Raw genomic sequence first — 27,347 nt, 5'->3', positions numbered from 1 at the left:
CTCACAAGAGATCAGCTCTGTGGAAAAGACCTATCATCAGGCCTTCGGCAGGGAATGTCCATCCTCTCTGTGCACAGAGTCAACATCTCCATGATTTCCCAGCTGGACGCAAAACCAGCCAGTCATTCTTCTTTGAAGCATCTTGCTGAGTGACGAGGAAGGCTCTGGGACACTCTCAGGAACACAGGTATGTTTCAGTAAGAATAACAAGTGTTGTTACCTGGGGCAGAGGTGACATGTGTGCCTGGCTGAGTTAGGCACCACAGTGCCACCTGCAGTGGAAGAATCCCCCCAGCCTAATAGTCTAAGAGTAAGTGATCAGTGGTATCTTGGCATCAACCAAACCTCTAGAATTTGTTGAAGATCAGATCATCATATCTAAGGGGAATGGCACTTGGGGCAATTAGTGTTGGACTCAGGGAGTGTATTGGAGGCAAGGGTACAGCGTGGGTGAGTGTGTGACTGCAGTCAAGTCTGATGGACCAGTTGTCATGGAGTCCATTTCAATTTATGGAGACCCGCTGTGTGCCAGAGAAGGGCTGTGTTCCATGGAAGTTTCAACGGCTGATGTTTAAGATGTGGATAGCCAGGTGTTTCTGCCAAGACTTGAATCTCCTATCTTTTGGTTAGCTGCAGCCCGTTCACTGGAACCCACAAGTGTGCTGAGTGTGCATGAAAAACTGAAAGGATGATCCGGCTTTCAATGTGTGTGTGAACGTGGGGTGATGAGTGCATGTACAAGTGTGGTTAATACATAGAAAGGCTGCGGGTACGTGCAGAGCTACTGCATGTGCAATCAAGGTACAGGGCAGGAGAATGGTAAGGACTGTTGACTACGGAGCCCACCCAACTGCCTGCCTCACCTTTCACAGGTACCCTTCGCTGGCTGTGTCATCCTGGGCAGATGTGACGGCAACATCAGGTCCTAGAAAGACTTGCTGCCCCACCATCACCTCCAGCGAAAACCTGCCCCTCCTTGCCCTGGTAGGGGTGGATTTGGCTGCATGACTTGCTTTGGCAGATAGGCTATGGGCAGAAATGACCACGTGCTAATCGAAGTCAAGAGCTTAAGGGGCATCACATGTCTTTGCTCATTCCATTCTCCTATGAGATGAACTTTTTCCGGGAAGGCTGACCTTCCAGCCTGGGACCAATGCAACTCATGAAGCACAACCACCTTTCTTAGAAGTAGGGTGCCAGGCCTTTCTTCTGAGACTTCTCAACGTGAGCCCTCAATCTTTTGGCTAATAGACCATGCTAAGGGTTAGCTGCTGGCGTTGCTACTATTACTGTGGGTGAGCGCAGGAGGCCGCACGAACCGGATGGCCTGGGTCAGGGTGGCCGTGGAAAAGGGAAAGTGGACAGACGTCTTCATCGTGTAGGAGAGGGGAGGCAGCGTCCTCAGCAATAGTACTCATGGATACGCCTGCTCCCCAAGGCCTGAGAGTCCAGGCTGGACGTGGACGAGAGGAGCCGTTCGGCCTCGCCCAGGCTGTGCCGAGACCGGTGCTCGGAGCCATCCTCGCTGCAACCGGGCCTGCCGAGGATGCCGTAGGCGACCGCAGGCACCCCGGGACGCGGGGAGCCCCCTCTGCGGCAGCGCCTGCGCAGGGCTCTGCCGCAGACTAGCAGCGTGAGCGGCAGCGCGATGACAGCGGCCACACTGCCCACCACCACGTTGATGAGCCGCTGCGTGCTCTCAGTGTCCGCCACCTCGTCGGTGCTGAAGATGACGCAGTGCTCCTTGCGCGGCGCCAGGCCCCGCGCGCACACGCACGCCACGTACTTGGTCTGGGGCGCCAGCCCATCGAGGGTGACGCGGGTCTCGCCCGGCTGCACGGCCATCCGCAGCATGTCGCGCTGCCCGAAGACCGCGTACAGAACACTGAAGGTCGTGGTGCGCCCCAGCTCGGGGGTCTTCCACACCAAGGACACGCTGTGGTACGTGTCCCCTATGACCTTGAGGGACCGAACCATCCGCTCTTCCTGGCGCCCTGCTGACCCGCTGCCAGAGTGCTCCCCAGGGCCACCCATTGGCAAGCGCCGAAGGGCTTGCTCCTCCTCGTCGTTGGGTGCAAAGGTCCAGGGAGCCAGGGCAGCAGACTTGGGAGCATGGAGGGCATGCCTGGCCGCCAGCTGCTTGTTGTACGCCACCGCTTCTGCCCCCTCCTCTACCCTGGCCCGCGGGACCTCGGGACCTCCACTCTGCTTGGTGAACGCCTGCGCCGCGGTAACAGTCAAGGACATGTGCATCTCAGAGGCACCCAGGAAGTTCTTGGCCTGGCAGATGTAGTCTCCAGAATCTTGGTAGGACACTGCCGGCAGGCCCAGCAGAGCCCAGCTCGTGCCATCCCGGGAGACTTCCTGGTGCACTGTGGAGAGAAAGAGGTTTCGTGGGTCAAGGGAGGGCACCGCCTCAAGTTCCCTTCCAAAGCAAGCCCACAGACCCCACTGAGAGGTCTGGTACTCATAGAAACACTGGCAATCCCTCCACACGTCTATCTGAGAGGAGTTAAGGGAACCAGGATTACAAATGTGGGAGGTCTCTAAAGTGCCAGGTGGGAGCAGAGCCTAAGAATGGTTAACTGTCAAGGTGTGGGAGGTTCAAACTGTTCGACAGAGGACCGGGCTGCCACCACAGTGACTCCTTGGAGCAGGGGGCAGGCGTGTTGGGGATCAAAGGTCAGCAGGATGCAATGTGGAAGGGGTCCAGGGCAAAGTACTCTGCTTCCCTCGCCTCCCCACCCCTGCCCTTCATTCATAGCATCTCCAACTTGCTCTGTTTTACAAGAAGCAGCTTTGCAATTTTGTTTGTAAATTCATTTCAATCCCACATTCCTAGAGCAAAAGAAGCCATGGTGGCATTGTGGGATACTCCTTGGATGGCTAACCTCAAAACTGGTGGTTCAAACCCACCAGCTGCTCTGCAGGAGAAACATTAACTGTCTGCACCTGTAAAGATGTCCAGTCTCAGAAATCCTATGGAGGGTCGCTATGAGTTAGAATCCACTCAATGGCAATGGTTTGGGGGGCGGGGGGACTGGGTGCCTGATCTTAGAGCCGTGGTTTCCAACCTAGTTTCAGGAGACAGAGAAGCAAGCTGGGAGGGACTTGAGGTATTCTGGGTCTAGTGCTAAAAAGTCATTCGATTGTGGAGTGGACCAGGTCTTGGTAGGAACCCAACTTCTCCATCTGTGAGTTATAGGATGTGGACCATGCATGACACATCTCAAAGCTTCTGTTTATTCATGTGCAAAGTAGAAAAGATCAAACTTGCTCGAGTTTAAAGTCCCTATACTCATAATGTACTTAGCACAGTGCTAGAATTCGGTAGATGCTAACTCATATGGTTAATGATTCCTCATGATCACCAGTTGCTGTCAGTCAACCCCAACTCACGGTAACTCTGTGTGTGTCTGAACAAAACTCTGTTCCGTAGGGTTTCAGTAACTGATTTTGGGGAGGTACATCAGCAGACCTTTTCTTCCAAGACACCACTCACTGACTGGATTCAAACTTCCAACCTTTGGGTTAACAGCCAGATCAGGTAACTTTTGGCACCACCCAGAGACTCTTACTGATCCTTTCTTGATGTTTATAATAGTGAGATCTATAGAAAAGTTGGGATGTAAACCATTGTTAACCTTCAACCCACTGCTCGTGCTCTATCCCCGGGTCGTCTGCCCAACTCCCCTCAGAGAGATGGGTGTCAGCTTGCTTAGACCTCCTCGCTGTCCCTGTCCCTTCCCAGTCTGGGGACCCTCTAGTTTGAGATCATTGCTGCTCAGTCTCTATATTCACATACCTGTGCCATTGAGCGGGTGCCCATTGGCTCTCCGCCAACTCATCTCAGGCCCAGGGACCCCAGTGGCTCCACAACGTAGTAGTGCTGTGCTGCCCACAGGGGACTGGAGGCTGGCCACACTCGGGTGGACCTCGGGGCTCTGGCACCTCCTCAGTTCCAACTGATGGAAGGCCACCCCAGCCAGGCTTCGTGGGCTGGCACACCACAGCCTGACCTCAATAAATGCCAGGTGTGGGGCCCACGCATCCAGGAATCGGACCAGGTCATACAGCCGGCAGTCACACACCCAGGGGTTGTCCTGAAGCCCTGCAAGTAGACATGTCACATGCTTACAAGATTGGTGACGACTGCTGTCGTTCTTAGAATGATCTGCTTTCTGCAGTTACAGCAATGCCAAAACCCAGTTCTGAAAATGCCTCCCTGACTCCTGTCTCCTGTCCGCCCAGGATAAATGGCACTTAGAACATTCCTCTGGCAATGAGCGTGGCTGCTTGGAGCCCTGAGCCCTTTGACACAGGCTCAAATGGGGGTGAAAGGAGGAGCAAAAAGGCCATGCGTTCAAATTCTGTGACAGAAAAATGAACATCGCTATCAACCTGAAAACAGGGCATGAGTCCCACCTTGCGGGAAACAGAAAGGTTTCTCCCAAGTCGTCTCCCCCAAATAGATGTTAGACTTAGGACACTGCTTGCAGCGAATGGTAAATGATTGTCAAGTTACCTCCCTGAAGGCAGTCAGTTGCCAGACTACTGTCTGGTCCCTCCACAGGTAGGGCCCGCTCCCTGCTGTTAAGGACAATAGGCTACCTTCTCCCAGAGGCTTGCAACCATTAGTCTGGTCCCTGAGATGAAGCTTACACCCTACTGACAAAGGTGTCTATAGTGAGCCAGAGAACAGGTCAAACCAGAGGCGCAGTGACATCCAAAGTAAGGCTGCCATCCAGAATCTAGGATCTGTCCATCTTGTCACATGTATACCCCAATCCCTCCTCTTCCTATTATGTGGATACCCCTAGATCACCCCCCTCCCATTACTGTATTACCTATTACCCTTTCCTGTGACGTATGTCTTCCCCTGTAATTAGGGGGCTTGCACTTCCCCAGAGAATATAAAAGCCTTGGTTAGCAATAAAGATCTCTCTCTCCACGTGGACCACCAAGTGAGGCTGAGGTGAGCATGCTACCATGAAATGTGTCTGACACCATTATTTCAATCTCTCTTCTATTTCTCATGCTCTCTATGACTTTACTATAATCTTTATTTATTATCGCTGTGCAATTACGCCTACTGGACCTGTGATGATATGTTAGGAGCTAGTAACCCTGACACCACCTTGTCAAAGAGGCTCATGTGGAGGGAAATGGGCATTGTGCCCTCCTAAGACACAATTGCTTGTTACACATTTGCAAATGTAAAATTAATGCACGGAGTGATACCCCACACACACACACAAAGCTGTTATTAAACTGATAGTGTGTCTAGTAGTCCGTGATGTATATATATTTGACATATTTGGAAGGGGAATGTCCAAAGGCTGGGTGGGGGTGGGGACTACATTAAAGATCTGAGGACACAGCTGTGAGTCCCAGTTCCTTCGGAGCACACACAGGAAGGATGCCATTCCCTTCTGCCACCTTCATCCATCCCCTACCCCTGCAGTGTCTCCCTGATAGAAGCTGCACTTAACATTTCATCTGGAGCCTAAGATTGGTCACTGCTTAGCTCTGGTAGTTCTCTAAACTACATGGCCTTCTCATCACAGGGTCCTGAAGCAAGTAATTCAAAAGGCAGAATTAAACAACAGCGAAACGTTGACCTGCAAACTTGTCCAAGGTAAGCATATTGGCCAATTTAATGATAAGCTGCTTTCACTGCTGTTTCCCAGAACACAGAGCAAGGCCCACATGCTGGCAGGCAACCCGGGCGGTGTCCTCTCTCTCTCTACTCTTCAGTGTACTCTCTCTCTCTACTCTTGGGCGTGAGGACTAGTCTGGCCCGTTTAGAGAGTATCAGACTGGCATGTCAATGCTTCCTGTGTACAGTCCAGGAGCCAGTATCTGCACCTCTCAGCACCAATTCTAGAAAGACGTGGGCACATACGTTCTCTGTGACATTATATAGTTGTAGTTCCACAAGGGGAACAACCTAAATGTCCATAAATAGAGAAAGGGCTAAATAAATGGGAGTCTAGCTCTACTGCAAAACATTGTATAGCAATGTTTTTAAGTGGAGCTGGTCCACTTATAGTCATTGAGGAGGATGGCCAAGAGAGATTTGGGGACGGCATTTTTACTGCTGGCTGATATATACAATATAATAAGAATTAATTTAGATACTTTTATGTATGTATGTGCTTGTAAATTAAAAGACAGGAGATATGTAAGCAAGTATGGTAACAGTGGCCACCTTTGGGAGAACGCAAAGGAATTGGAATAGGAAGAAGGGACAAAAGTGGCTTTAGCCTCCCCTGTAATATTTTAAATGGTCGCATCCATCCATGCATGAGCTATACAATTAAAATTGATTTTCCATTACGAGTTATGCCTACGTGTGCTACCATCAGGGCCACATAGGTGTCTTGGGCAGGAAAGAAGATGTGATTTACCTGGGAAGCACCTGATTGTTAGGAAAGGGGGAGAAAGCAAAGAGACAGAAGGGTTAGCTGGTGTCTTATGCTAACCCACTCAACATAGAGTTGTGACACTGAGTCCTAAGGGGTCCTTCCTGCTTACACGACTTTAAAGACCTAGTGCATCTCAGTTTCATCATAATGCTGGGCTGTTGCTCTCACCCCCTGACATGGCTGATGGAATCGAGCTGCCAGCTTTAGGGGGTAAAATACAGGACACCTAGTTAAATTTGGATGCCAGGTCATCCACAAATGATGTTTCTGTATAAGTATGCCCTGTGTGATGTTCTCGATCTGATCCGACAATGCTAGAAAAGGGCCACGCTATTCCATAAGGGCGCAGGAACCACAGTGGAGCCGTGAGGGTGATGAAGAGGAGAGGATCCTGCCTCTATTTCTTGAGTGCTCCTTGTGGGATGTACACAGAGCCTGCCCTGACTCTTATTGGATCTAGCACTGGAGGCAGAGGCTCTGCTGGAGAAAGGTGGGATTAAGGAGATCCTAGGGGTTTTGAGTAGCCCCAGCTCTAAGGCCAGAGACTTTCTTGAGGAGGAGATATTTGGAAAAGCCACTTCTGAAGACAGAGTAGGAAACAGAAAGGCTGGACCTCAAGCCCATCTAGTTCCATTCAACCATACCCAATAAAGCCGCTACAGATGGCGTTATTGTCTCCTTTTCTAATGTTGCCACATAAGATCCAGGACATGGCAAAGGATCATATTCACTGCCATCAAGTAGATCCTGCCTCCCAGCAGTCCTACAGGCCAGAGTAGAACTGTCCCTGTGGGTTCCTTAGACTTCGTCTTTCTCCCAAAGAGCAGCTGGTGGTTTTAAACCACTGACCTTGCAGTCGGTAGTCTAATGTGTAACCCGCCACACCACCAGGGTTCCTTGCAGAGAATCAGAAAACCAAGCTTACTGCCCTCAAGTCCATGTCGACCCATAGCAACCCTATAGAACCCAGTAGAATGGCCCTGCGGGTTTCCAAGACTGTAACTCTTTATGGAAGTAGAACGCTTCCTTTTCCTCCCACAGGGTGGTTGGTGGTTTGGAATTACTGGCCTTGCAGTTAGCAGCTCAATTAGTAACTCCAACTCCCCCAGGACTCCTTTGCAGAGGGACAGAGAGAGCGCAAATATGGCGCCCTCTGATGAACAAACGGCGTTGTGAGTGGTGGACGTGGGTTTACAACTCTGGTCTGTATTTGCGCTTCTACGAGATGCTGTCCTGGGGGTGCAGTGGGCTCATTGTTGGTTCCTAACCACGAAGCTGGTAGTTCAAACCCACATGCCACTCTGCAGGAGAAAAATGACACTGTCTACTCCCATAAAGGTGTTCATCCTCAGAAATCCTAAAGAGTAGTTCCACTCGGTTCTTTCAGGTGACTATGAGTCGGAATCCAATGGGAATTTTACCTCCTGGGATGGTGTTTGAATCAACTTCTGTGAGGGGTGACTCGCTGCCGGGGAGTCAATGCTGACTCAGTGGCCTCTTGTGGGTTTCTGAGACTGTAATTGTTTGCGGGAGTAGCAAGCCCAGGCTTTCTCCCGTGGAGCCGCTGGTGGCTTCGAACTGCCGACCATGCAGATCACAGCCCAACCTGTAGCCATGAAACCACCTTTTGAAAGTGACCTTTAATGTCACACCAACACAGACAGGAAAGAGAGAGCAACTGACAAAGCACACAGACGGCCATCTGTGTAGAGCAGGCAGAGAATCCTCTCCAAGAGGGGCATTCATGTGCTCTGGGTACAACTGAAGCATGGGCTCCCCCAGAAGTGACTCTGAGATAAAGATTAGCATGCACCAAGTGAATTAAGAGGAAGAGGGCCCATAGAATCTGCACTTGCAGAAGGGAAAGGAACTACGGTAGTAAAGAAAAGAAGGGAAGGCTCAGAAAGAGAAGTGGGGCTGTGATGGGGACCAGGTTGACACCTGGGAGCCACTCGGACTGAAAGATCCCACCAGAGGAATTCCAAATGATTGAACTTTCAGACTCTTGTGGTGCTAGATCTTAGATGAGCCCATCCCTGGAAAAGGTATAGTCTTTGTTGAAGGGACTATGCCTCTGAGCCAGCCCCTGACAGACAGCACACCCTGTCCTTTCTGAGCTGAGATCACAACATGTGTCTGTCTTTGGCCATGTGCATCCTGTGTGTTCAGCACTGCCTTCTTCTCTACCATGCCAACCTGTGAGGTTATTAGCATCCTCCCTTAACAGAAGCTGAATCATTTGCCAAGGACACACAGGTAGGAGCGACAGAGCTAGGGTTTGAATCCCAGCCATCTGACTCGGAGGTTGAACTCCTGAGCCGGCCACTCTGTGGCTCCCACTCCATCTCCACTCACACTTGGAAACAAAACCAAACAAAAATCGCTGCCATTGAGTCCATCTGACTTGTGAGGGTTTGCCATGGCTGGTTTCTCAGAAGGAGAGCCCGGGGTCTGTCTTCTGAGAAACTTCTGGGTGGGCTCAAAGCTTCAACCTCTTGGTTAACAGCTGAATGTGTCAACCATGTGCATCACATTCGTGATAGATATAAATTCCATGTTCTGAGTCAAGAACCATGACTCATAGAGGCTCGTGTACCTTGCCCCAAACCCCACAGCTCAGCTGGGTTGTTCCTGGGGAAGAGCAGAAGTCAACAGAATCCTTTACCTAAGACCAGCCTCGCTCGCTGACCAGGCAGGAAGGGTCCCACCTGCAGGTGGGCCCAGGTGGCCAGCAGCTCCTTCGGGAGCCTCATCAGCTGGTTGCTAGAGAGGTCCAGGAAGGTGAGGTTCCCTAGGAAGCGGGTGGCCTCCATCGGCACAGCAGAGAGACGATTGGCCTGCAGGTCCAGTAGCCGCAGTTGGGGTGCATCCCTGAGGGCTGCCCATGGGAAGGTCACCAGACGGTTCCCTGGGAGCCGCAGCTCACGCAAGTGCAGCAGACCACGCAGCATGTGGGTGCTGAGGTCACTGAGGGCATTGTAAGGCAGCCACAACTGCTCCAGGTGAGCCAGTAGGCTGAAGGCCTCCCCAGGGACCCTGTGGATGGCGGTTCGCTCCAGTCGAAGTTGGCAAGTGTCTGGAGGGATGGAGGCTGGAGGCAGTGTCATGTCGGGGTCATTGCATACCACCGTCCTGGTAACAAACATAAAGGACAGTTGAGAAGGGGCCCTACTGAATTGGACGCCCACCCCCACCTCCCAACATCCCACAGAAGCCTCCAAGATGTCATGCCCTAAAGGCCCTGGAGGGTCATCTGAGATCCCAGAGGGTTAGCTGAGGTCCGTTCACTGACGGGAAGGACCTCAAGCTTGAAGCTGATGTCCCATCCCAGGGCCACCCCATCTGTGCTCCCCAGAGAATCAACAGTGAATAAATCCTAAGTTGGTTTTGTGATTAGTTGTGTGCCTTGTACGTGTCACGGGTTGTTAAATCATCCCTCCCTTCTTGTAGCTACTGGGGCTTTTCTTCATTGAAAGCCACATAGATATTAGGATAGTGGAAGCCTTTGGGCCTCTCTAGGCCTGAGAGACCATCGATGATGAGATTTCTCAGAGCTGGGACTTGCTAATCCTGCTGCTTATGATGGAGTCTCTTGGCTTTCTGGCCCTGCAGCCTCTTGGTCTCTAGTTCCCCTTCTTGGTCGATAGCACCTCACCAGGAAGGCATGAAGTTTAAGTTGGATAGGGTATGTGCAAGTTGAGGGTGTCGACAAGCTCAGCGCCATACCCATAGGGTATACTGCAGGAGGCCAGTGATACAGACCATTGGGAATTCTGCACGCCAATGCTCCACAGAGAGAGAGTTCATTTTAGGAAGCGCTCCCTTCCACCTCAACAAGGACTTCCTAGACTTGGTGCTATCAAATTGAACACTGAAAGAAAGCTGAAGCTAGAGAGATCAACAAGAAGCAGCCCCTGCGCTAAACGAGTGTACAATTTAAACATGTGTTTCATATGATCGCCAATGTCAGTTTACTTGCAGAAAGTTAAGACCCAGCCTGAAACAGTCCCAAGAAGAAGGAAAAGCTCAGAGTGGGCGCATCAGGAGGCCAGTCCTTGCCCAGGGACAGTTTCATCTGGAGTACCTCTGTGCTCACCCTGTTTCTCTTTGCTAAGGAGGTCATTCTTTTGTGATGCCATTGCGTATGGCAAACATCAGGCCTTCCTGTTGCAACACACATACCACCAGCATCCATTCACTTTAGCCCGCATCAGGGTCTGGCTTTCCTGTAAACTGGGACCACAGAAAGACACAGATATTCCCCATGTCTGACCTCAGGGTCAGTGGGTCTGGGCCACGTGTTCTAGACACATACATTGAATCCCTCTTCAATGCTGAGGGTGGCAGCCATTCAGAAAGTTATCCGACTGCCCCTCTTGCCATAGGGTGCAATCTAGGTAGAGAAGAAAGAGCAGCTAAGGCACTGATGTTTCCAGAAGAAATATACAGATTTGGGTGCTGCAGGGAGGAAGGTCTGCTTGTAGGGGAAGGGAGGGGATGGATGGGGTTGGGAGAAAAGAGTCAAGGCAGGACTCAAAGGAAACACATAAGAGACTAACGCAAGCATGACTTCCAGGGGGGCAATTGTGCATGAAGAGCACAGAGCTCCCATGGTAACCCCGTGTCTGCAAGTTCCATGCTGCATATGGCAAGGGCCTCTGGAGAGAGGACAGCGGCCCAGCCGGCGCAGACATGAGCACTGGAGTCTCTGAGGGCTCTGGGAGAAGTCAGCCGGATGAAGGCTTCCGGCAAGTTGCGCAAACTGGGCTTTCAGCCAACCAGGGCTTCAGACACCTTGACCAGACGCACCGAGGAGTTGGCCTGCCGCACACCAGGCAGACACTCAACCAGCTCTCATTCCAGGGGTGAGAATGGCCATGCCTGATGTTAGGGACCCCAGGAATTGGCCCTGGAAAGTCATTTTTCAGCCGAAGGCAACCAGCTGCCTGCAGCCATCTCTGGTCCTTGCCGGTGGGAGGAGATGTGGAGATGGAATCCGAAGTCCTGGCTTCAGGACGGGCTCTGCTTCTGAGGCTATGGGACCTGGATGGAGGCCCTTTCTCTGTGTGGTGGGGGTAGGGGGTTGGGAGCCCTCATCGCCTGGATCATGCTGTCCTTGGTCAGGGGCCATTCCCCAGTCACCTCCTCAGGGCTCATCCTTAACCTCACTTGGGGAGATAATGTTTACCTGCCATATTTGGAGTTCGAGCCTTGGACAGGTGGATCAAAAATTGAGCTCTTTTTGTTCTTCAGACCACATGCTAGAAACAGAAGGAACAACTGAACCGTGGTGGGAAATGGACAGTCCACAGCAGCAGCGGCCATCGGGAACGTTCCAGTGGGAGGAGGGCCAGAGAGGAAGGGGCGAGAGGAAATGCTCACATGAACTCAGATTCGCATGGGAGAGGAAGTCAGAGGACCAGAGGGCAGAGAGCATCTGGCCTACAGTGAGTGGTACTCTTGAGCTTGCTGGTCCCACGCCAGAAGAGACCCAAAAGCAGGGAGTACATGAAGGCCTGGGGTAGGAGGAGACACCCCGAATAGGATTGGGTGAAGGAGCGATACAAATAAGAGGATGGAGTGAAAGAAGCCACAGAAGGAAGCGAAAGAGATAACAGAGGGCAACTACCTGCCCATCTCCTGTTTCAGTTCATCAGAAGCCCGAAGAAGGGCTTCCGGAAGGATTTCGGGAGCTTCAAATCCCATGGCCTACACCCATCTGTCCAGGTTCCTCCTGGGAATGGCGCAAACCCCTGCTTGCCGATTGTAACGTCATGAAAACCACTCCCAGAGCACCCCTAAGCCTTTGGGGCAGAGGATAGGGGTCTCACCCAGCCATAGTTGGAGAGCCTGTATTCCACCCCACCCCCTCAGCCCTGCTGGCAGAGCCCTTCCCGGCTCCTGGTGGCGTACCTGGTCCTTCCGCCGTCACCCAGCATACGGAGGCTGCAGCTGCATTGTGAGGGGCAAGAGCCCCAGGCCCGGGGGAGTCCCCAGATGGCCAGAAGCCAGAGCATGCCAACTGCCATCTTCATGTCTCCCAGCTCCTCTCCACCTTGGGCAGGCCTGTCTCTGCCTGCTCGATCTCACCAGCCTTGAAAGCCCAGCTGTCCACTTGCTACCCGGGCCCCACCCGAGGCCATCAGATAAACAGAGCGAGAGGGGGGATTAGGAGAGGAGCTTCAGCCACAGCAGTCAACAGCTTAGTGCTTAGTGCTTCCCAGCATCCCCGAGTCCTGAGCTTTGGAGGGAGGGAGCTCCCACAGCTGCAGCTCCAGGCTTAGGGAGCTCAGGGTGTTTGAAATGGAGTGGGTAGGCTGCCTACAAGGATATGCAGTTACTATACTGACTTCCCACCTGGAATTCTGTCTGGGTTAACCAGGCCAGGGGAAGCACAGAAACAGCCAGGTGCGTAGGCTCAGTGTGGGGTCAGGGGACAGACACAGAGCGCTCCTGAGACCATGAAGTCATTCCGAAGAGGCTAGGTTCTGATGCCAGCCTCTCTGGGTTCAAATCCCAGCTCTTGCACTTAACAGTCCATGGCCTTGAGTGGATCACATAATCTCTTTGCCACATCTGCCCTCATCAGAAAGTGAGAAGTAATATTACTCTCTCCGGGGTGCTAAAGAACATTCAATAACCCAGGTGTCCCCAGGTCTTGACAGATTGTGTGGTTGCTGTTGTTAGTTTCCATAGAGTCAGCCCTAACTCCTGGAAACCCCCAGGTCCTGAATGATCCTCATGATCATTGGTCTCTCCTTAGCCAGCAATTGCATTCTCCCAAAGAAGCTTCCAAAGTAAGAGAGTCAACATCTAGGAATACTATGTGATCCATAGGGTTTCATGGGTTAATTTTCAGAAAGTCTCCAAGTGTTTCTTCCAAGTCGATCTTAGTCTGGAAGTTTTGCTGAAATCTGCCTCCTGTGGGTAACCATGCTGGTACTTAGTACCAGTGGCACAGTGTATCGTAACATGCAAGCCACCGCAATACAGTAAATGGACAAATGGGACACGAATAGTTAGTACTCAAATATTGCTTGTACTTGATGATAATTTGCTCATGGAGGAGTAATAATATCCAGATATTTGGCCATGAATGTACAAATGCGCTTTACACAGTTGATGTATGTATGGATTGTGATAAGAGTTGTATGAGCCCCTAATAAAATGATTAGGAAAAAAAATATCCAGATATTTGGGGGTGGGAGTTGAAACTCAGAGAGTGTCCCATGGGCTCATGAGTTTTCCCAGTCTGCTGGCCAACAGTTGCTCCCCCTGAGTGCGCTGTGGGTCCACACACTCACAACTCGTTTGCTTCAGCCCTTCTGGTAATGACAAACGCACAGGGTATTTCTGAGTGAGGGCAGAAAGCATTTCGTTCTCCATGTAGCACATGGGACAACTGACCACGTGATCCCTGCCAAGATGCTGCCCACTGCTCCAAACACACAGGGGGGCCCAGTGCTCACTGGGCTGGCTGCTCTGCCCTGGAAACAGCCACCCCACCTAGTGCCCGATGGTTGGACGCTCCCCGCCCCTCCCTTGTGTTTTCTCCTGGTTTTACAAACAAGCTGCTTTAGCATTCTGCCAGTGTGCAAGTTTCTGGTTTGTTTTTCGTTTTTCCTACCAGCTGGTTTTCTGTTGCCAAAACCTTGGCCAAAGGCATTCGAAGCCAAACCCCTGAGTAATTAACTTGTCTCCAAAGGCCTTTCAGCAATTCTGCCTTCAGCACGTGCCTGGTCCAGCCAAGGATCCCAATTTCCCTACCACGTCCCCTGAGCCAATTGATGGTCTCTCCTCCCCTTCAGAGTTTCAGAAGGCCACTCGTGCCAGGGGTCACCCTTGAAGGCTACTAGCAGGCCACTCCAAGCTGTAGTCTCACCTTGGGAGGTCTGGTGAATTATGCATGCCAGTAGTTTCCTCCATAGGCCCTATACGGTCACCCAAGTTGGCAGGCTGTCTAGAAAAGTCAGGGTCCAGTTTGCTGCCAGAAACTGGGTCCCCAACCCCTCCCTCATACAGGGGCACCTGCTCAAGGCCCCAGTTTTACGGCATCCTAGTAGTGTGTGTGGAAACTGCGGTAACTGACCTTGATGCATCGAGCTTTCGTGACTTCTCTGCTGACTATATTTTCTAGATGGGTATTGGAGGATCTGCCCCCCATTATATTCTGTCCTTACCTTCTCCCCTGACCCTGGGCACCATTCGCAGGTGAAACTGTGGGCGCTGTTGCACCCAGACCCCTCAGAAGCAGGGCATACAGACAAGCACCCCTGAGAGCTGTTGGGGAGTGTTCCATTGCCACCCAGGACAGATCCGTATTCCACAGAAACCCCTACCTCAGCCCCATGAGAGTCTTTAAGCCAGTAAATGCTTTGACATCATTCCTGTGTTTAAAGTAAACTAGCACCCATGCCTGTCAGCCCTAAGATTTCTTTTCGACACTTCCCAAGACGCTAACCCACACCTCCAAGGGCACTACCACCTCACAGCCTTGCCCCTGTCTCACCTAAACTGTCCACCTGTTTGTTTCTTCCAGAAGTCCTCAGGGTACCAATCTCTCTGAACCCAGTGCGCCAACTCCAGGACCCCCAGCTCCTGGACCACCCCAACTTTGTCTATCAAGGGCCCTGAGTGGACAACCCCTTCCCACAGAGTGTGGACCCAAAGTCCCACTCCGTGGCACTTTTGCCAGCAGGAAGCAGCTAGAGATATCATCGCCCAGTTCCCCAAAGATTTGAGTCCATGCCCCATCAGTGGGGAAATGTTAGGTAGCAGAGCAGGGACCAGGGTGTCCACCAGGCATGCACCAATTCAGACCCCAAGGCGGTGGGGTCCGGGGAGAGGGGTGGGAAGTGGTACACCTAGGTGGCCAGTACACCTGGATTGGCCCAATCTAGGCCAAGTGGGCTTAAGTCAGTCAATGGGGTCAACAAGTACCATCGACCACGCCTCCTAGCAGAAGGTCCTAAAAACCGGAACTTGGAGACCACCGCTCTTTTTCCTGCTACTCCTCTGCCTTCCACTTGGCCATGCTGCGGTCTCTCTCTCTCAGGCCTCAGATCACCACGTGTGTGGGGATGCAGTCCCACGTTCAGCGACTGTAAAACCTTAAACTTCTTCTATCCTTTATAAAACAAAAGCCCCACTTGGATCACAAACCAGGCTTCAGCGTGAATGTTTTCTTGTGTGAAGCCAAGGACCAAGATGTTTCTCACCTAAGGAATCTAACATTCTGATTAGTTGTTATACTTGGATATAGGTACAGCCCCTCTGAGAGGAAAGCCATGCGTCTGGTAGTTACATCATTGTCAATTTAAGGATTAAGCATGTAGGGTGGAGTCTAGCCTGTCAATCAGATCATAGCCAATGAGGCCTCTGGGTGGGCATGGCCTTCTCCTGAGAATTCTGGGAAATCCGGTGCTTCCTCCTTGGAGGCAAGAGACACTTCTTTCTCTCTGACTCCCTGGGAGACATTGCAGCTGACAAGACACATGGAACTACCCTAGTGCCCTGAGCTGGAAAAGCCACATGGATGCAACCAGACCTCTGAAGCCGGAGAAACCACAGAGAGATCTCTGCCAGCGCTGAGATGCTTACGGTGCCACTGGATCCAAAGATTTTCTACCCCATGGTCTGTGATCGTCCTGCATTTGGCATTATTGCATGTGTCTTGTGAGTCTGAAGAGGACTTTATAGACTGGTATCGGGCATATGGGCTAGTATCGGACTTACGGCCTTGGACTGGACTGGGTTGGGATGCTTTCTCAATGTTCAATTCCTTTTGTATATAAAACTCTTTCTTATACATATGCGCATTTCGGTGGATGTGTTTCTCTAATGTACCTAGACTAACGCAATGGGAAACAGAGAGCCATTGACGGAACACAGTGAGCTGGTTGGCCCACACAAAGTCAGAGGGTGCTGATGAAGGTGCTAGTGCCCAGGCACAGGAAATGGGTCATTTGTGCCAGCTCTACCCTGAGTCACAAGGCAACCTCAGGCCAATTCTTAATTACTTGAACCTCCATTTCCTCGCCTAAAATGTTGGGCTTTACTTCATGAAGTTGCTGTAGGAATTATTATGCAATCATACAGCATATGGCCTGACCCATTGTGAGCATTTAATAAGCATGATTATGCTGCCTTCTATACTGCCCTGCCAGTTTGTTGTATTGTGGTGCTGGAATGTATGCCACGAATCTTTCAAATACCAGCAGCGTTACCCATGGTGGACAGGTCTCTGCTGAGCTTCCAGATGAAAACAGACTGGGAGGAAGAACTGCCCAACTGGGAGCAGAAAAGGTTTTCTATTCCTGGGAAGACTTACAGCCTTAGAAGTGCACAGGGCCAGTGCTACCCTGTCCTGTAGGATCGATCTGAGTCAGAATCAACTCGACGGCAGCGAGTGAAGTTTTTGTTTTTCTTTTTTTTCTAATCGTTTTATTAGGGGCTCATACAACTCTTAGCACAATCCATACCTACATCAATAATTGTGTCAAGCACATTTGTACATTCATTGCCCTCATCATTCTCAAAACATTTGCTCTCCACCTAAGCCCCTGACATCAGCTCCTCATTTTCCCCCTCCCTCCCCAATCTCCCCTCCCTCTCCCTCATGAACCCTTGTTAATTTATAAATTATTATTTTGTCGTATCTTGCCTTGTCCGATGTCTCCCTTCGCCCACGTTTCTGTTGTCCATCACCCAGAGAGGAGGGTATCTGTAGATCCTTGTAATAGGCTCCCCCTTTCCAACCCCCCTTCCTCCCCCCGTCCCAGTATCTCCACTGCCACCACTGGTCCTGAAGGGATCATCTTTTAAAGAGGAAGAAAGCTGCAAGCCACTTCTGTGTAACTTGTCGTTGGAAACTTGCTGAACAGCAGCAGGTCATTTTCTGCTCTACTGCTGAAAGAAGAGCCCATGCGGTTGGAAGGCACTCAAAATACAACGGGGGGAAGCCGCCTTCTCAAAATAGAGTCGACCTTCATCAGGTGGGTGCAGCAAACTTTGGGGACCTTAATTTGCTGATGAGGCAGGACTCAAAATGAGAGGAAACAGCTGCAAACATCCACTAATAATTGAAGCTTGGAATGTGAAGTAGGAATCTAGGAAAATTGTAATCCATGAGAAATAAGAGGGTCCACATAAAGATCAATATCCTAAGCATTCGTGTGGTCAAATGGACTGGTATTGTACAGTTTGAATCAGACCATATTCTGGCCTAAGAGACTGGGAAGGACAAATTGAAAAGGAATGGTATCACACTCATTGTCAAAAGGGTATTCCAACATCTATCTTTTTTTTTAACCATTTTTAACCCTCAAGCTTCCTCCAACACTTGTGATCATTCACTTTATCAGAAGCGCACACCACATACACACCCAAGAACATACATTTGCACATGCTCACACACATACATAAATCTATACACACACCTGTATGCATGCAAAGCTCACATTTACACATACATGCTTTCTGGTGCACACATATGCATATGCACTGAGGCTCAGCTTGCCAATGCCTGCGAACATGGACGAACCTGGCTCCTACCCAACTCTCAGGACCAGCTGCAGCTCAAATCCCTCATTCCACTCTTTTCTTGGCTAATTATGCAACTCTTTTCCAATTCTGCTATTTGGACTCCTGCTTTTTAATCCAGTCTGGTGGGGCTGAAATGAATGAGACAGGACTCCATCCAGGTTCACAAAGGTCTTATTGTTCAACTGATGAATGAATTCCTTCTCTTCGGGCCAAAACTTTGAAGGGCGGCAGCAGGGGTAGCCCAAGATTCAGCATAAGAAATGGGCTGTATGTGAGCAGCCCTTTAAAAGGGAAGCCTTACTTGAGGATCCAGAGAAGAGTGAGCCAACAAGGGTCGGAGTCAAGCATGGTAGAGCCCAGAACCCTGCCTCCTGGTTTCGGGGAGCTTGAAGTGCTGGCTGTGGGCACAGTGCTGCTGGTGGAAGGTGAGTTGGGCCAGACAACAAGGACAAGAACCCTGTGGTTCTCAAGAATCGAGTCACAGCTATCATCCGGCAAGTATTTTCCCCCAAACCAGGCAGGGTGTTGCGTCTTCTTGGCCACCTGATCCTGGCACAAGACCAGGGCCAGCAGAACTGCTGTCTCTATGAGGTGCAGCTTGAGGTGGGGACCCAGAGTGTAGGGCCCAGCTGGAGTCGAGGAGGGAGATGTTTCTGAGAGGGCATTTGACAGAAGATGACCAAGATTAAAGGCTTCTGACTTTTTTTCCTGTGTCCTTCCAACCAGGAGGAAGTTTAACTCACTCCCAGGAGGTCCTGCTGAGACTCCTGTAAAATGCCAGACCCTTAAAAGCTATGGTAAACGCTATGGTAACGGTCTGTGTCAATGTGACCAAGTCCCCGCAGCTCATGTCGTCTAAGTGCTGGCACACCACAGATGGTTAGGATAGCTTTGTATAGACACAAAGTGCTTGCCTGTGTAGACACATGGGGGGGTTAAATTGATCTGTTTCGTCTGTTCTAGCTCCATGTGTCTACCACCCCTCACCCCCCTAAGTCCACTGACAGACAGTCCAGCCCAGGATGTGCCTGTGTCCACTTAGATCCCACACCTAAGAGGCTCATTGAGACCAGAGTCTGGACAGCATAGACAGTATGGCTAGATCAGTTGAAGAGTGGATTGATGGGGATCCAGCCCTTATTCAAAGCAATTGCAGAGAAGTGATCCACACACTTTCTCACCCGATGAGAATCATAGTGGAGAGGGAATGGTAGCCACAGGCACAGTCCCAGTGCCCCCTCTTCCAAGAACCTTGCAGCCTAGCCTCCCTCCAGTCCCCAATCAGGCCATGACATTTTAGCACGCTATATCTTTTTCGGGAATGCTCCTCCATTTATTTCCCCTGTAAATGCCCACAGTTTTCATTTAAGCGAGAGAAGCTAAGGTTCAGAGATTTGAAGGAGTCGAGTCAGAGAGTTCGAAGGAGTTTGGTCGAGTCGAAACTCTAGGTCGAGCCTCTCTGAGCTGGAGACAGCTCATTTGAAGCAGACCTCCTGCCTCCCATCCTCACAGCACCTTCCACACTCTGCCTCACCCAGACTCTCCTTGACTCTGCTCCCATGCCCTATTGGGAAAAGCAGGTACTTTGGAATTTAAGAGACCTGTGTTCAACCAGCTTCCCCAATGACTAGTTTTTGATCAGATCCAGGTAGCAAGTCTCTCTGAGCCTCCATTTCTCACAATACATGGGGAAGACTAGGGTACAGAGCTCAGTGGGTGCCATATCTATTATCATAGCATGAACCTCACTGTACTACGCTGTGTCCTTGACTGTCTCACTTTAGACAGTGAGTGCAGAGGTCAAGGTGTGTGCCTCTGCTGTCTGTGTCTAAGGGTCAGCCCTAGGTATAGAAGAACTGTGGGTGAAAGGAAGCTGAAGCTCCACCCACCACGAGGCACATGGGTTGGGTCCCAGTGGGCTCACCAACCTTGATGCCACACCCTACTCTTCCTTTCAGCACTCTCCGGCCTCAGTCTCAATGGCCTGACCATCCTCTCTTTCTGCAAGATCCCAGCGATCCGGACACCTGGCCACCTGTTGGTGCTGAGCTTGGCCCTGGCGGACAGTGGGATCAGCCTGAATGCCCTGGTGGCAGCCATATCCAGCCTCTGCCGGTACTGCCTCTGTCTGTCTTGTCCACCCTCATGCATCCATGCGTTCCATGGGCTTATAGGCCCACCCCAGGGCTAACCTCTGGGTGCGGGACAGCAGCATCAGAACAGCAGGTTCAAGGCCGAGTTCTTCCCACAGTGGAAAGCTAGCCTGTGAGTAAATGATGGGCAGGCTGTGCTAAGCTATGTCTGGATTGCAGACTTCCCCTTCAGAGTGGTTTCTGAAGGCCAGGAACTGTTCACACTTGGTCAACAGAGAGGGTACACTATAGAGATTGAGAGCATGGACTACCTCTTCACAACTATTCTAGGGACCTAGATTACCTGGGTTTGGGACCCGGCTCCATAGTTTCTAGCTCTGACTCTCCTCGGTACATGGCATGTTATCACCTAAACCATATGGGTAGGTAGAAATGCAGAGGGGTTAGCTGCAAGTAACCTCGAACAGCGCTCAACACATAACGTTGTTGTGTGCAACTGAATCAATTCTGACTCGTGGTGACCCTACCGAATGGTCTAGAACTGCTCCATAGGGTTTACCAAGCTACGATCTTCACAAGAGCAAGATGGCTAGATCTTTTCTCCTGCTGCCAATTCAAACCATTCATCTTCGGGTTAGTAGCTAAGTGTTAAACCATTGAGCTACCAGTGCTACTTGCTCAACACATGTAAGACTTAAATAAGTGTTTGTGAAAGCAAACAATGTTTTATCAAGTATCAGGGCCTCCTTCTTGCAAAGCGCAGTCTCGGATCAGGGCTGCAGAAGGGTTGCAGAAAACAAACTCACTGGTTTGTTTTCTTAGGAAGACTAACTATTCCATGTTTTTTTGTTTTGGGCATTAAACTTGCCATTTCAAGACCATCTGTCTAAATTTGAAGAGCTCTTCCATTAATGCACCCTAACCTTCTACCCCCCTCCTCTCCTTCCACCCAGGAAGGGCAACTGCAGCTTCACCTTTGCTTGGCCCATGGGCTTGAGAGTTGGGAAGCCTGAAGTCTTTGACTTGACCTTCATGCTCTGCATAAGGCTCTCTGAGGCTCACTTACCCGTGTGTCAAATACAGCCATGAGCACTCTGAACCCATTGTACTTCTTGTGACACCAGCATTGGGCCACACAGGGAGGATAACACACAGATGCTTAGCTGGGAGAGCTTGCCTCCAAACCCACCTCTTCCAGGGAGAGGCATGAGCTGTTCAGCCCCAGTCTTCTTGTGGGAAAGCGCAGCTCCCTCGGGGCTGGTTGTGGCCTCCAAAGTGATCATGGGAAGTGGGGGGCGGGGGGTAGAGAGGAGGGGAGGAGTTACTGGTACCCAGTGTCCCTATCCCTACAGGCATTGGCCCTATGGCTCAGGCGGCTGCCAGGCACACGGCTTCCAAGGTTTCACGGTGGCCCTGGCCAGCATCTGCAGCTGTGCAGCCATTGCCTGGGAACGCTACCACCATTACTGCACCCGTACGTCTTTGGGGTCCCAGAGCAGGGTAGCCCATCCAGATTGGGGAGGGGGAGGAGCAGGGAGGGAGGGGTGGTCAGGATGAAGTCCCCATCAACGGTTCCTGGCACCGGCGAGTTTGGGTGGGTGTCAGAGTGCGTGAGTGTAGCACTCATGTCAGGACAGGACGGAGATGGGAAAGTGCGGAGGTATGACAAGTAGAAGCCATGGAAGGCTCCCTTTGCCATCGATGAAGCCCCAGACAGATCAGGGATCCTCCCTGAACCTCGGTCTTCTCCTCTTGCAGGGGTGGGGGTGGGGGGGTGCTTTTTATAACCAAGCTCACAGTTTTATGTTAAAAATCAAATAAGATCCTGAGTACAGAAGATGGCCCCATGGGTAGGCAATGTTGGGGGGCAGGGGCAAGGAAGAGGATGTGTACAGTGTGGAGCTGGGGCCTCACCCTTCCCAGGAACTTTTCATGGTCAAGGCTCCAGGGAGACCAGTGCAGCTTCGATTCCTCAAGCAAAATGATCTCATACTGTCTTCAGCATGTTGGCTGTATCAGGGTACCATCTGGCCTGTCCATACAGATTTTTGTTCAAAAGGACTCACTTGTGAAAGCTAGACCACATGTGTTAGCCCCACTCTAAACAGTATCTGTGAAATCGTTGGTTTAATGCATTATTCTAACTTGGACACACTCTAAGATAAGAGCCATTAAAATAAAAGCATATTCATCCATAGACTGCCTGGCCGCTCTGCTCCCCACCAGGGTGTGTGGATTCAGTATGGGAGCTGTGATTGGCCCACCGCCAGATCAAATCCTTGGTTTGCAGATGGGAAACAGAAACAGAGAGTGGTTCCGTAGCTTGTCTGGGGGTCACACGGCCAGTCCGGTCCAGAGCTGGTGTGTGCTGATGTCTTCCGAGCCTTTTATCTCTTAAACCGAGCTGCTCTGGAATTGCTCACCTTAGGAGTGGCCCCTGTGGATCTCTCCTCAGATGCCTCCCTCCAGTCCCCTCCCCGGCCAAAGGGCTTCCTTCTTGTTACCTGTGACGAAAGTGAGCCACTCCTGCCTCCTCTTAGAGCCCCTCTCCCAGGACTCTCAGCTCCTCCCAACTCCCCAGGTTCCCTCAATCGGTCACTACCCTCCCCGCAAAACTCTCTGCCTCCTGCAGTCCATGCCCGCTTGCCCTGTCCTATCCTGAAGAGAGCGAGCGTGGTCACAGGAAAATTGAGTTGGGGGCAGACAGCAGTCTGAGGGGTCTCCTCCATCCCTGGCAGCCTTGAGCATTTCACTTTGTTCATCCATTCCAAAGCCTAAAAGTCAAAGTGGACATTTAGTATTGTCACAGCCAAACAAATGCTATGTGAACCCGATGCATGGAAGCAAACCATCAGGTAAGTGAGGGGTGGTCTGCTCTTTTCTGCTGTTGAACCACACAAAATTCCAGTGCCCCGGCCTGCACGAGAAGAGATATCACAGGAAGGAAGTCTGAAGGCTGGGCCCAGGGCTCCCTACGATCTGGCCTGTCAAAAGGTCATGGGTGCAGGTGATGAACACAGACGAGGTGAGTTCAGTGGAACTCATCATACCACAGGATGTTGTCAGGACCCCTCCCCTGCCATGTGTACAGAAAGGGCCCTTGGTCCTGATTCAGGAGTTCTCAGAAGTATCCGTGAAGCAGAGATGGTGGATGCTGAGGAGCAAGATCCCAGAATAGTGACCCGCCTAGGCTCCTGCCTGCCTTCCTGCAGTCCTCCTCTGAGCAGCCCTCACGGGGCCCTGGATCACACAGTCATCCCGCGCCCCTCCCTTCATCTCCCTAACCTCTAAAGACAATGGCGTGGGCCTCTGCTGGGCGCCCTTTACCCTCCATGATGTCTTTTCTCCTTCTGGCAACTCTCCACGGGATGGGTCATCCTCTTCATCGTTCAGAGGAGAAGACTGAGGCTCAGAGATGCTCCCCCACTTGCGCAGGCTCCCAGTAGTTAAAAATGGGAGAGGGATTTAGGGGACCCTGTGCATGACCAGGAGGCTCACTCGCTTTCCGTTGATTCTCCTCTGCTCACCCTCACTGTCCTTCTGCCATGCAGGAAGCCAGTTTACTTGGAGTTCAGCGAGCACCCTGGTGCTCTTCATGTGGCTATCTTCTGCTTTCTGGGCAGCCCTGCCCCTCCTGGGCTGGGGGCACTATGACTATGAGCCACTGGGCACGTGCTGCACGCTAGACTACTCCAAGGGTGACAGGTAAGGCCTCAAACAATGGGTGCCCCCACTGCAAACCCATGTGTTGAAGTACCAACATTTGCCAGCCAAGTTCAGCTCCTGAGTTACAACTCTGAGAGCTGGCATTGGACAGAGAGTCAAATCTGAAGGCTGAGGGATGGGGACGTTTTGCAGGTCCAGGATCACTGCTCTGCCCATGGAGGGGCATCAGACAGAGAGCTGTGTCTCTGCCACTGGCCTGTGTCAGCTGCAGTGGTCACAGCGCTCCATAAACCCTTGGTTGTATCCAGCAGTCCATTGTCCTGATTATAACATCCGCATCGCTGAAAAGACCAGGTCCTTGGTTAGAGTTCAGTTCCTCTGAATTCCCTGGACCCAGCACTGAGGAGACAACTTTGAGTGTGTGATGGCCCCTGCCACAGAGAGGGCACACTCTGGGAAACCAGGACGCTGAGAGCCCCTTTAGTGGCTGTCACGTTAGTGGCTCATGTGGACCACATCCTCCCCCTTGCTTCCCCTGCAGCCTGCAGTACATGCCACGTGATGCCTCCTTATGAACCTCCTGTCCTTGATGGCAGGCTTCCGTGGTGCAGAGCATTGGCCCAGCCCACATCCACCTGGAGCTCTCCCACAGGTGTTCCCCAGGGTGTCCAGTCCCCCCTTGAAGGCCTTCCTTTTCGTTCTCCCTGGTGGACACCCAGGAGAGCAGGGCAATTTTCAGAAAGCATGGCTGGGCCCCTGAACTCAGAGCAGCACTCCCCCCGCCCCGCCCCCTCCCAGCTTCCTAGTTCCTAGAGTTACACGAGGGCCTACGCCCTACAGTGGTTCCTGGTTCCAGAGGGGGTTCATCACACTGAACACCGGCATCTGCCCATTTCAAAGACCAACCTAGAGCAGAGGCAGGTGGCTCTACGAGTGGAGCCAGTCACCTGAGAAACGACCCTCTCTCCCGGCCTGCAGAAACTTCACCAGTTTCCTCTTTACCATGGCGTTTTTCAACTTCCTCCTGCCCCTCTTTGTCACACTCACTTCCTACCAGCTCATGCAGCAGAAACTCAAGAAAAGCGGCCCCCTCCAGGTAAGGACCCAACTTCCAAAGCTGGAGAACGCCCTCTCTCCATCTCAGCAACACCTGGGTGTGGGCTGGAGGCTGGGGCGGGGTCTGAGCACTGTGCCCAGAGTTATCAAGGATGTCTACGATCTCCAGGTGAGGCGGCCTCTCGGCTAAAGGGCCAATTTCTACTCTGGCCTCAAGCACTTTTTTTTCTTTTGGGATGGAGGACATTACAAGAGAATGTGTCTCTCAGCTGACTCGTGTTGAAGATATCAAATTGGGATCTATAATTATTCCATGCAGAAGCGGTCTCCTCGTTCCACTTGCGTTGCCGTCTTTGTTGGAGCGAAGCAATGAGAAAGCACCCGTGGCTGTGGTCCAGCACCCTGACTGGCGCTGACCCGTGGGTATCAGAGTAGAACTGCCCCAGAAGGTTTCAATGCTGGGTTTTAAAGGAGATCACCAGGCCTTTCTTCCCAGGTGCCTCCGGGTGGCTTTAAACCTTTAGAATTTTGATTAGCAGTTACATTAGCGCTAACTCTTTGCACTACCCAGGAACTCTAAGGAGAACGTGGTCACTAATTTTTAGCATTAATACATTGTAGTATCTGAGAATATGTGGGAAGCAGGAACTAGGGAGATGTCCCAGGAGACCAGATGGAGTGGTAAGTTATGTGTTGGGCTGTTAACCTCGAGGTCTATGGTTCAAACCCACCGGTGACTCCTCGGGAGAAAAATTAGTTCCCTCCGGAAATTAAATTGCAAGTTGTGTTTCCTTGGTGACCCCTGGGATAAAGGGATGTCATCACCCTAACCTGGACGAGCTCTGGTCCCTGGTTGTCATCTCACATTGGGAGATGGAGCTTTTGAGTAAGGACACGGTGATCTCACCAGCTGGACTTAGGACTGAGGTCTAAGCTTGGAGGGTAACTCAGCCCTGGATCTTGTCCACATAACCCCACCCACAAATGGAACCCTAAGATACCTCATTACAGAGCTCAGACCAGAAGGTAGCTTATTACCTGGTCCAGTCCCAGCATCTAGGTAAGTTGTGTATGATAAAGCAATTTTACTGATAACACGTGTTATCAGGCCATATGCAGGCAATTGAAGTGCAAACCACAGGCTTAAAAATCCCAATCTGAAAGGCCAGAGAGGTCTCAGAATCTTTCCCAACTCCAGGACAAAGTTCATCTGGTGTCCAGTTACCCTGTGGCATCTTCCTGCAGCCTGCTCTTACTGCCTAGCACCACTGGGGGCTCACCTGGTTTCCCAGGCGACTCAGGACTGCTTGCCGCTGATGTAGGGGCAGGCCTCCTACCACCATTTCTCCCCAGGTGAACACCACTCTGCCAACCAGGACACTGCTGCTGGGCTGGGGCCCTTATGCCCTCCTGTACCTGTGTGCAGCCTGTACAGATGTGACCGGCATCTCCCCCAAACTACAGATGGTATGGAAATGTCCAACCCCCTATGTTAGAGCCCTCCCATCCCTACCTCTCCCAGTGGCTCACCCCCCTCTCTTTCTGTCTTATGCCCTCCTTGTCACTCTCTCTTTGGCCAAGCAATCGTAGCACACAGGGGTTTTGCTCCCCCTCCCACCCACCTACCCTGGGCCACCTGAGCATACTGACTGGCATTGCCTGTGCCTTCTGAGAAATGACAAGGTTAGACAACCAGATGGCAAGTGCATGCCCTGCATGATTAGTATCTGTGGCTAGGGAGGATGTGCGTCCCAGGAGGAGCAAGTCTCACAGGGCTTCAGAAGCCAGGCTGTGCTTGCTCACTAGCAGGGGCAGCCTCAGAGCTGCAGAGTAACGCAGAGAACAGAGGAATGGCGGGGTGAGATTCGTGGGGAGGACTAGGGAGAGAAGCAGAAGCATGAAAGCCTCTTTCCTGGATGCTTCTGCCCCAACAGGTGCCTGCCATCGTTGCGAAAGCAGTGCCCATTGTCAACGCCTGCCACTACGCCTTGGGGAACAAGGTGCTCCGCAGAGGGATATGGCAATTCCTTTCTCAGCAAAGTGGGCGGCCCCTCAGTTCTCAGGACCGAACCCAGTGAACTCTCCTTGCAGCTGCTCCAACCAGGCCTGCCCTTCACGCCATGGTGATAGACTTAGCCCCTGCCGGGAAGCTGCACCCAGAATCCGGCTCTAGTCACTGACAGCCAATCGCTGACGTCTCGTGGCCCAGACAGGTCCAAGTGTCCAAGTGTTGGTCCTTGATCTCCACATAGAAACTCCAGGACCTCAGGAGAGCCAATATGACCTGCCCAGCTTCCTGATCCCTTTGTAAGGATCTTGATATGCTTTCTGCCGGGTGGTTGAAGGCTTGGACACACACACAAAATATGTACTCCTCATGCACATAGAAAATGCTCATTAAAAACAGCTATTGTTATAAGCAGTGTCTCTGGGTGGTACAAAGAGTTAATATGCTCTGTTTGTTTGGTTTGGTTTTTCATCATTTTATTGGGGGCTCGTACAATTCTTATCACAATCCATACATCCATCCGTTGTGTCAAGCACATTTGTACATTTGTTG

The 27,347-nt window shown here is 51.5% G+C and overlaps 2 protein-coding genes across 2 annotated transcripts; one reads left to right on the top strand and one right to left on the bottom strand.

Annotated features, from left to right (window-relative positions):
• Positions 1 to 1,401: 1,401 nt before the first annotated feature.
• On the bottom strand, positions 1,402 to 12,463 carry LRIT1 (leucine rich repeat, Ig-like and transmembrane domains 1). Its single transcript, XM_004712984.1, has 4 exons — positions 12,342 to 12,463; positions 9,094 to 9,560; positions 3,806 to 4,111; positions 1,402 to 2,372 (listed from the first exon to the last, which is right to left on the bottom strand). The coding sequence occupies exons 1-4, from the start codon at positions 12,461 to 12,463 to the stop codon at positions 1,402 to 1,404; spliced, it is 1,866 nt and encodes a 621-aa protein (XP_004713041.1).
• Positions 12,464 to 18,318: 5,855 nt separating this feature from the next.
• On the top strand, positions 18,319 to 27,189 carry RGR (retinal G protein coupled receptor). The gene is made up of 7 exons (XM_004713040.2): positions 18,319 to 18,397; positions 19,931 to 20,087; positions 21,418 to 21,539; positions 23,617 to 23,770; positions 24,710 to 24,827; positions 26,141 to 26,254; positions 26,722 to 27,189. The coding sequence occupies exons 1-7, from the start codon at positions 18,319 to 18,321 to the stop codon at positions 26,863 to 26,865; spliced, it is 888 nt and encodes a 295-aa protein (XP_004713097.1). The 3' UTR covers positions 26,866 to 27,189.
• The last annotated feature ends 158 nt before the right edge of the window (positions 27,190 to 27,347 follow it).

This window comes from Echinops telfairi, unplaced genomic scaffold (genome assembly GCF_000313985.2).
Source record: "Echinops telfairi isolate 266 unplaced genomic scaffold, ASM31398v2 ScPeMD7_2010;HRSCAF=2546, whole genome shotgun sequence".
NCBI lineage: Eukaryota > Metazoa > Chordata > Mammalia > Afrosoricida > Tenrecidae > Echinops > Echinops telfairi.
Note: the sequence above shows the minus strand (reverse complement) of the source record. Positions and strands in the feature narration are given on the sequence as shown.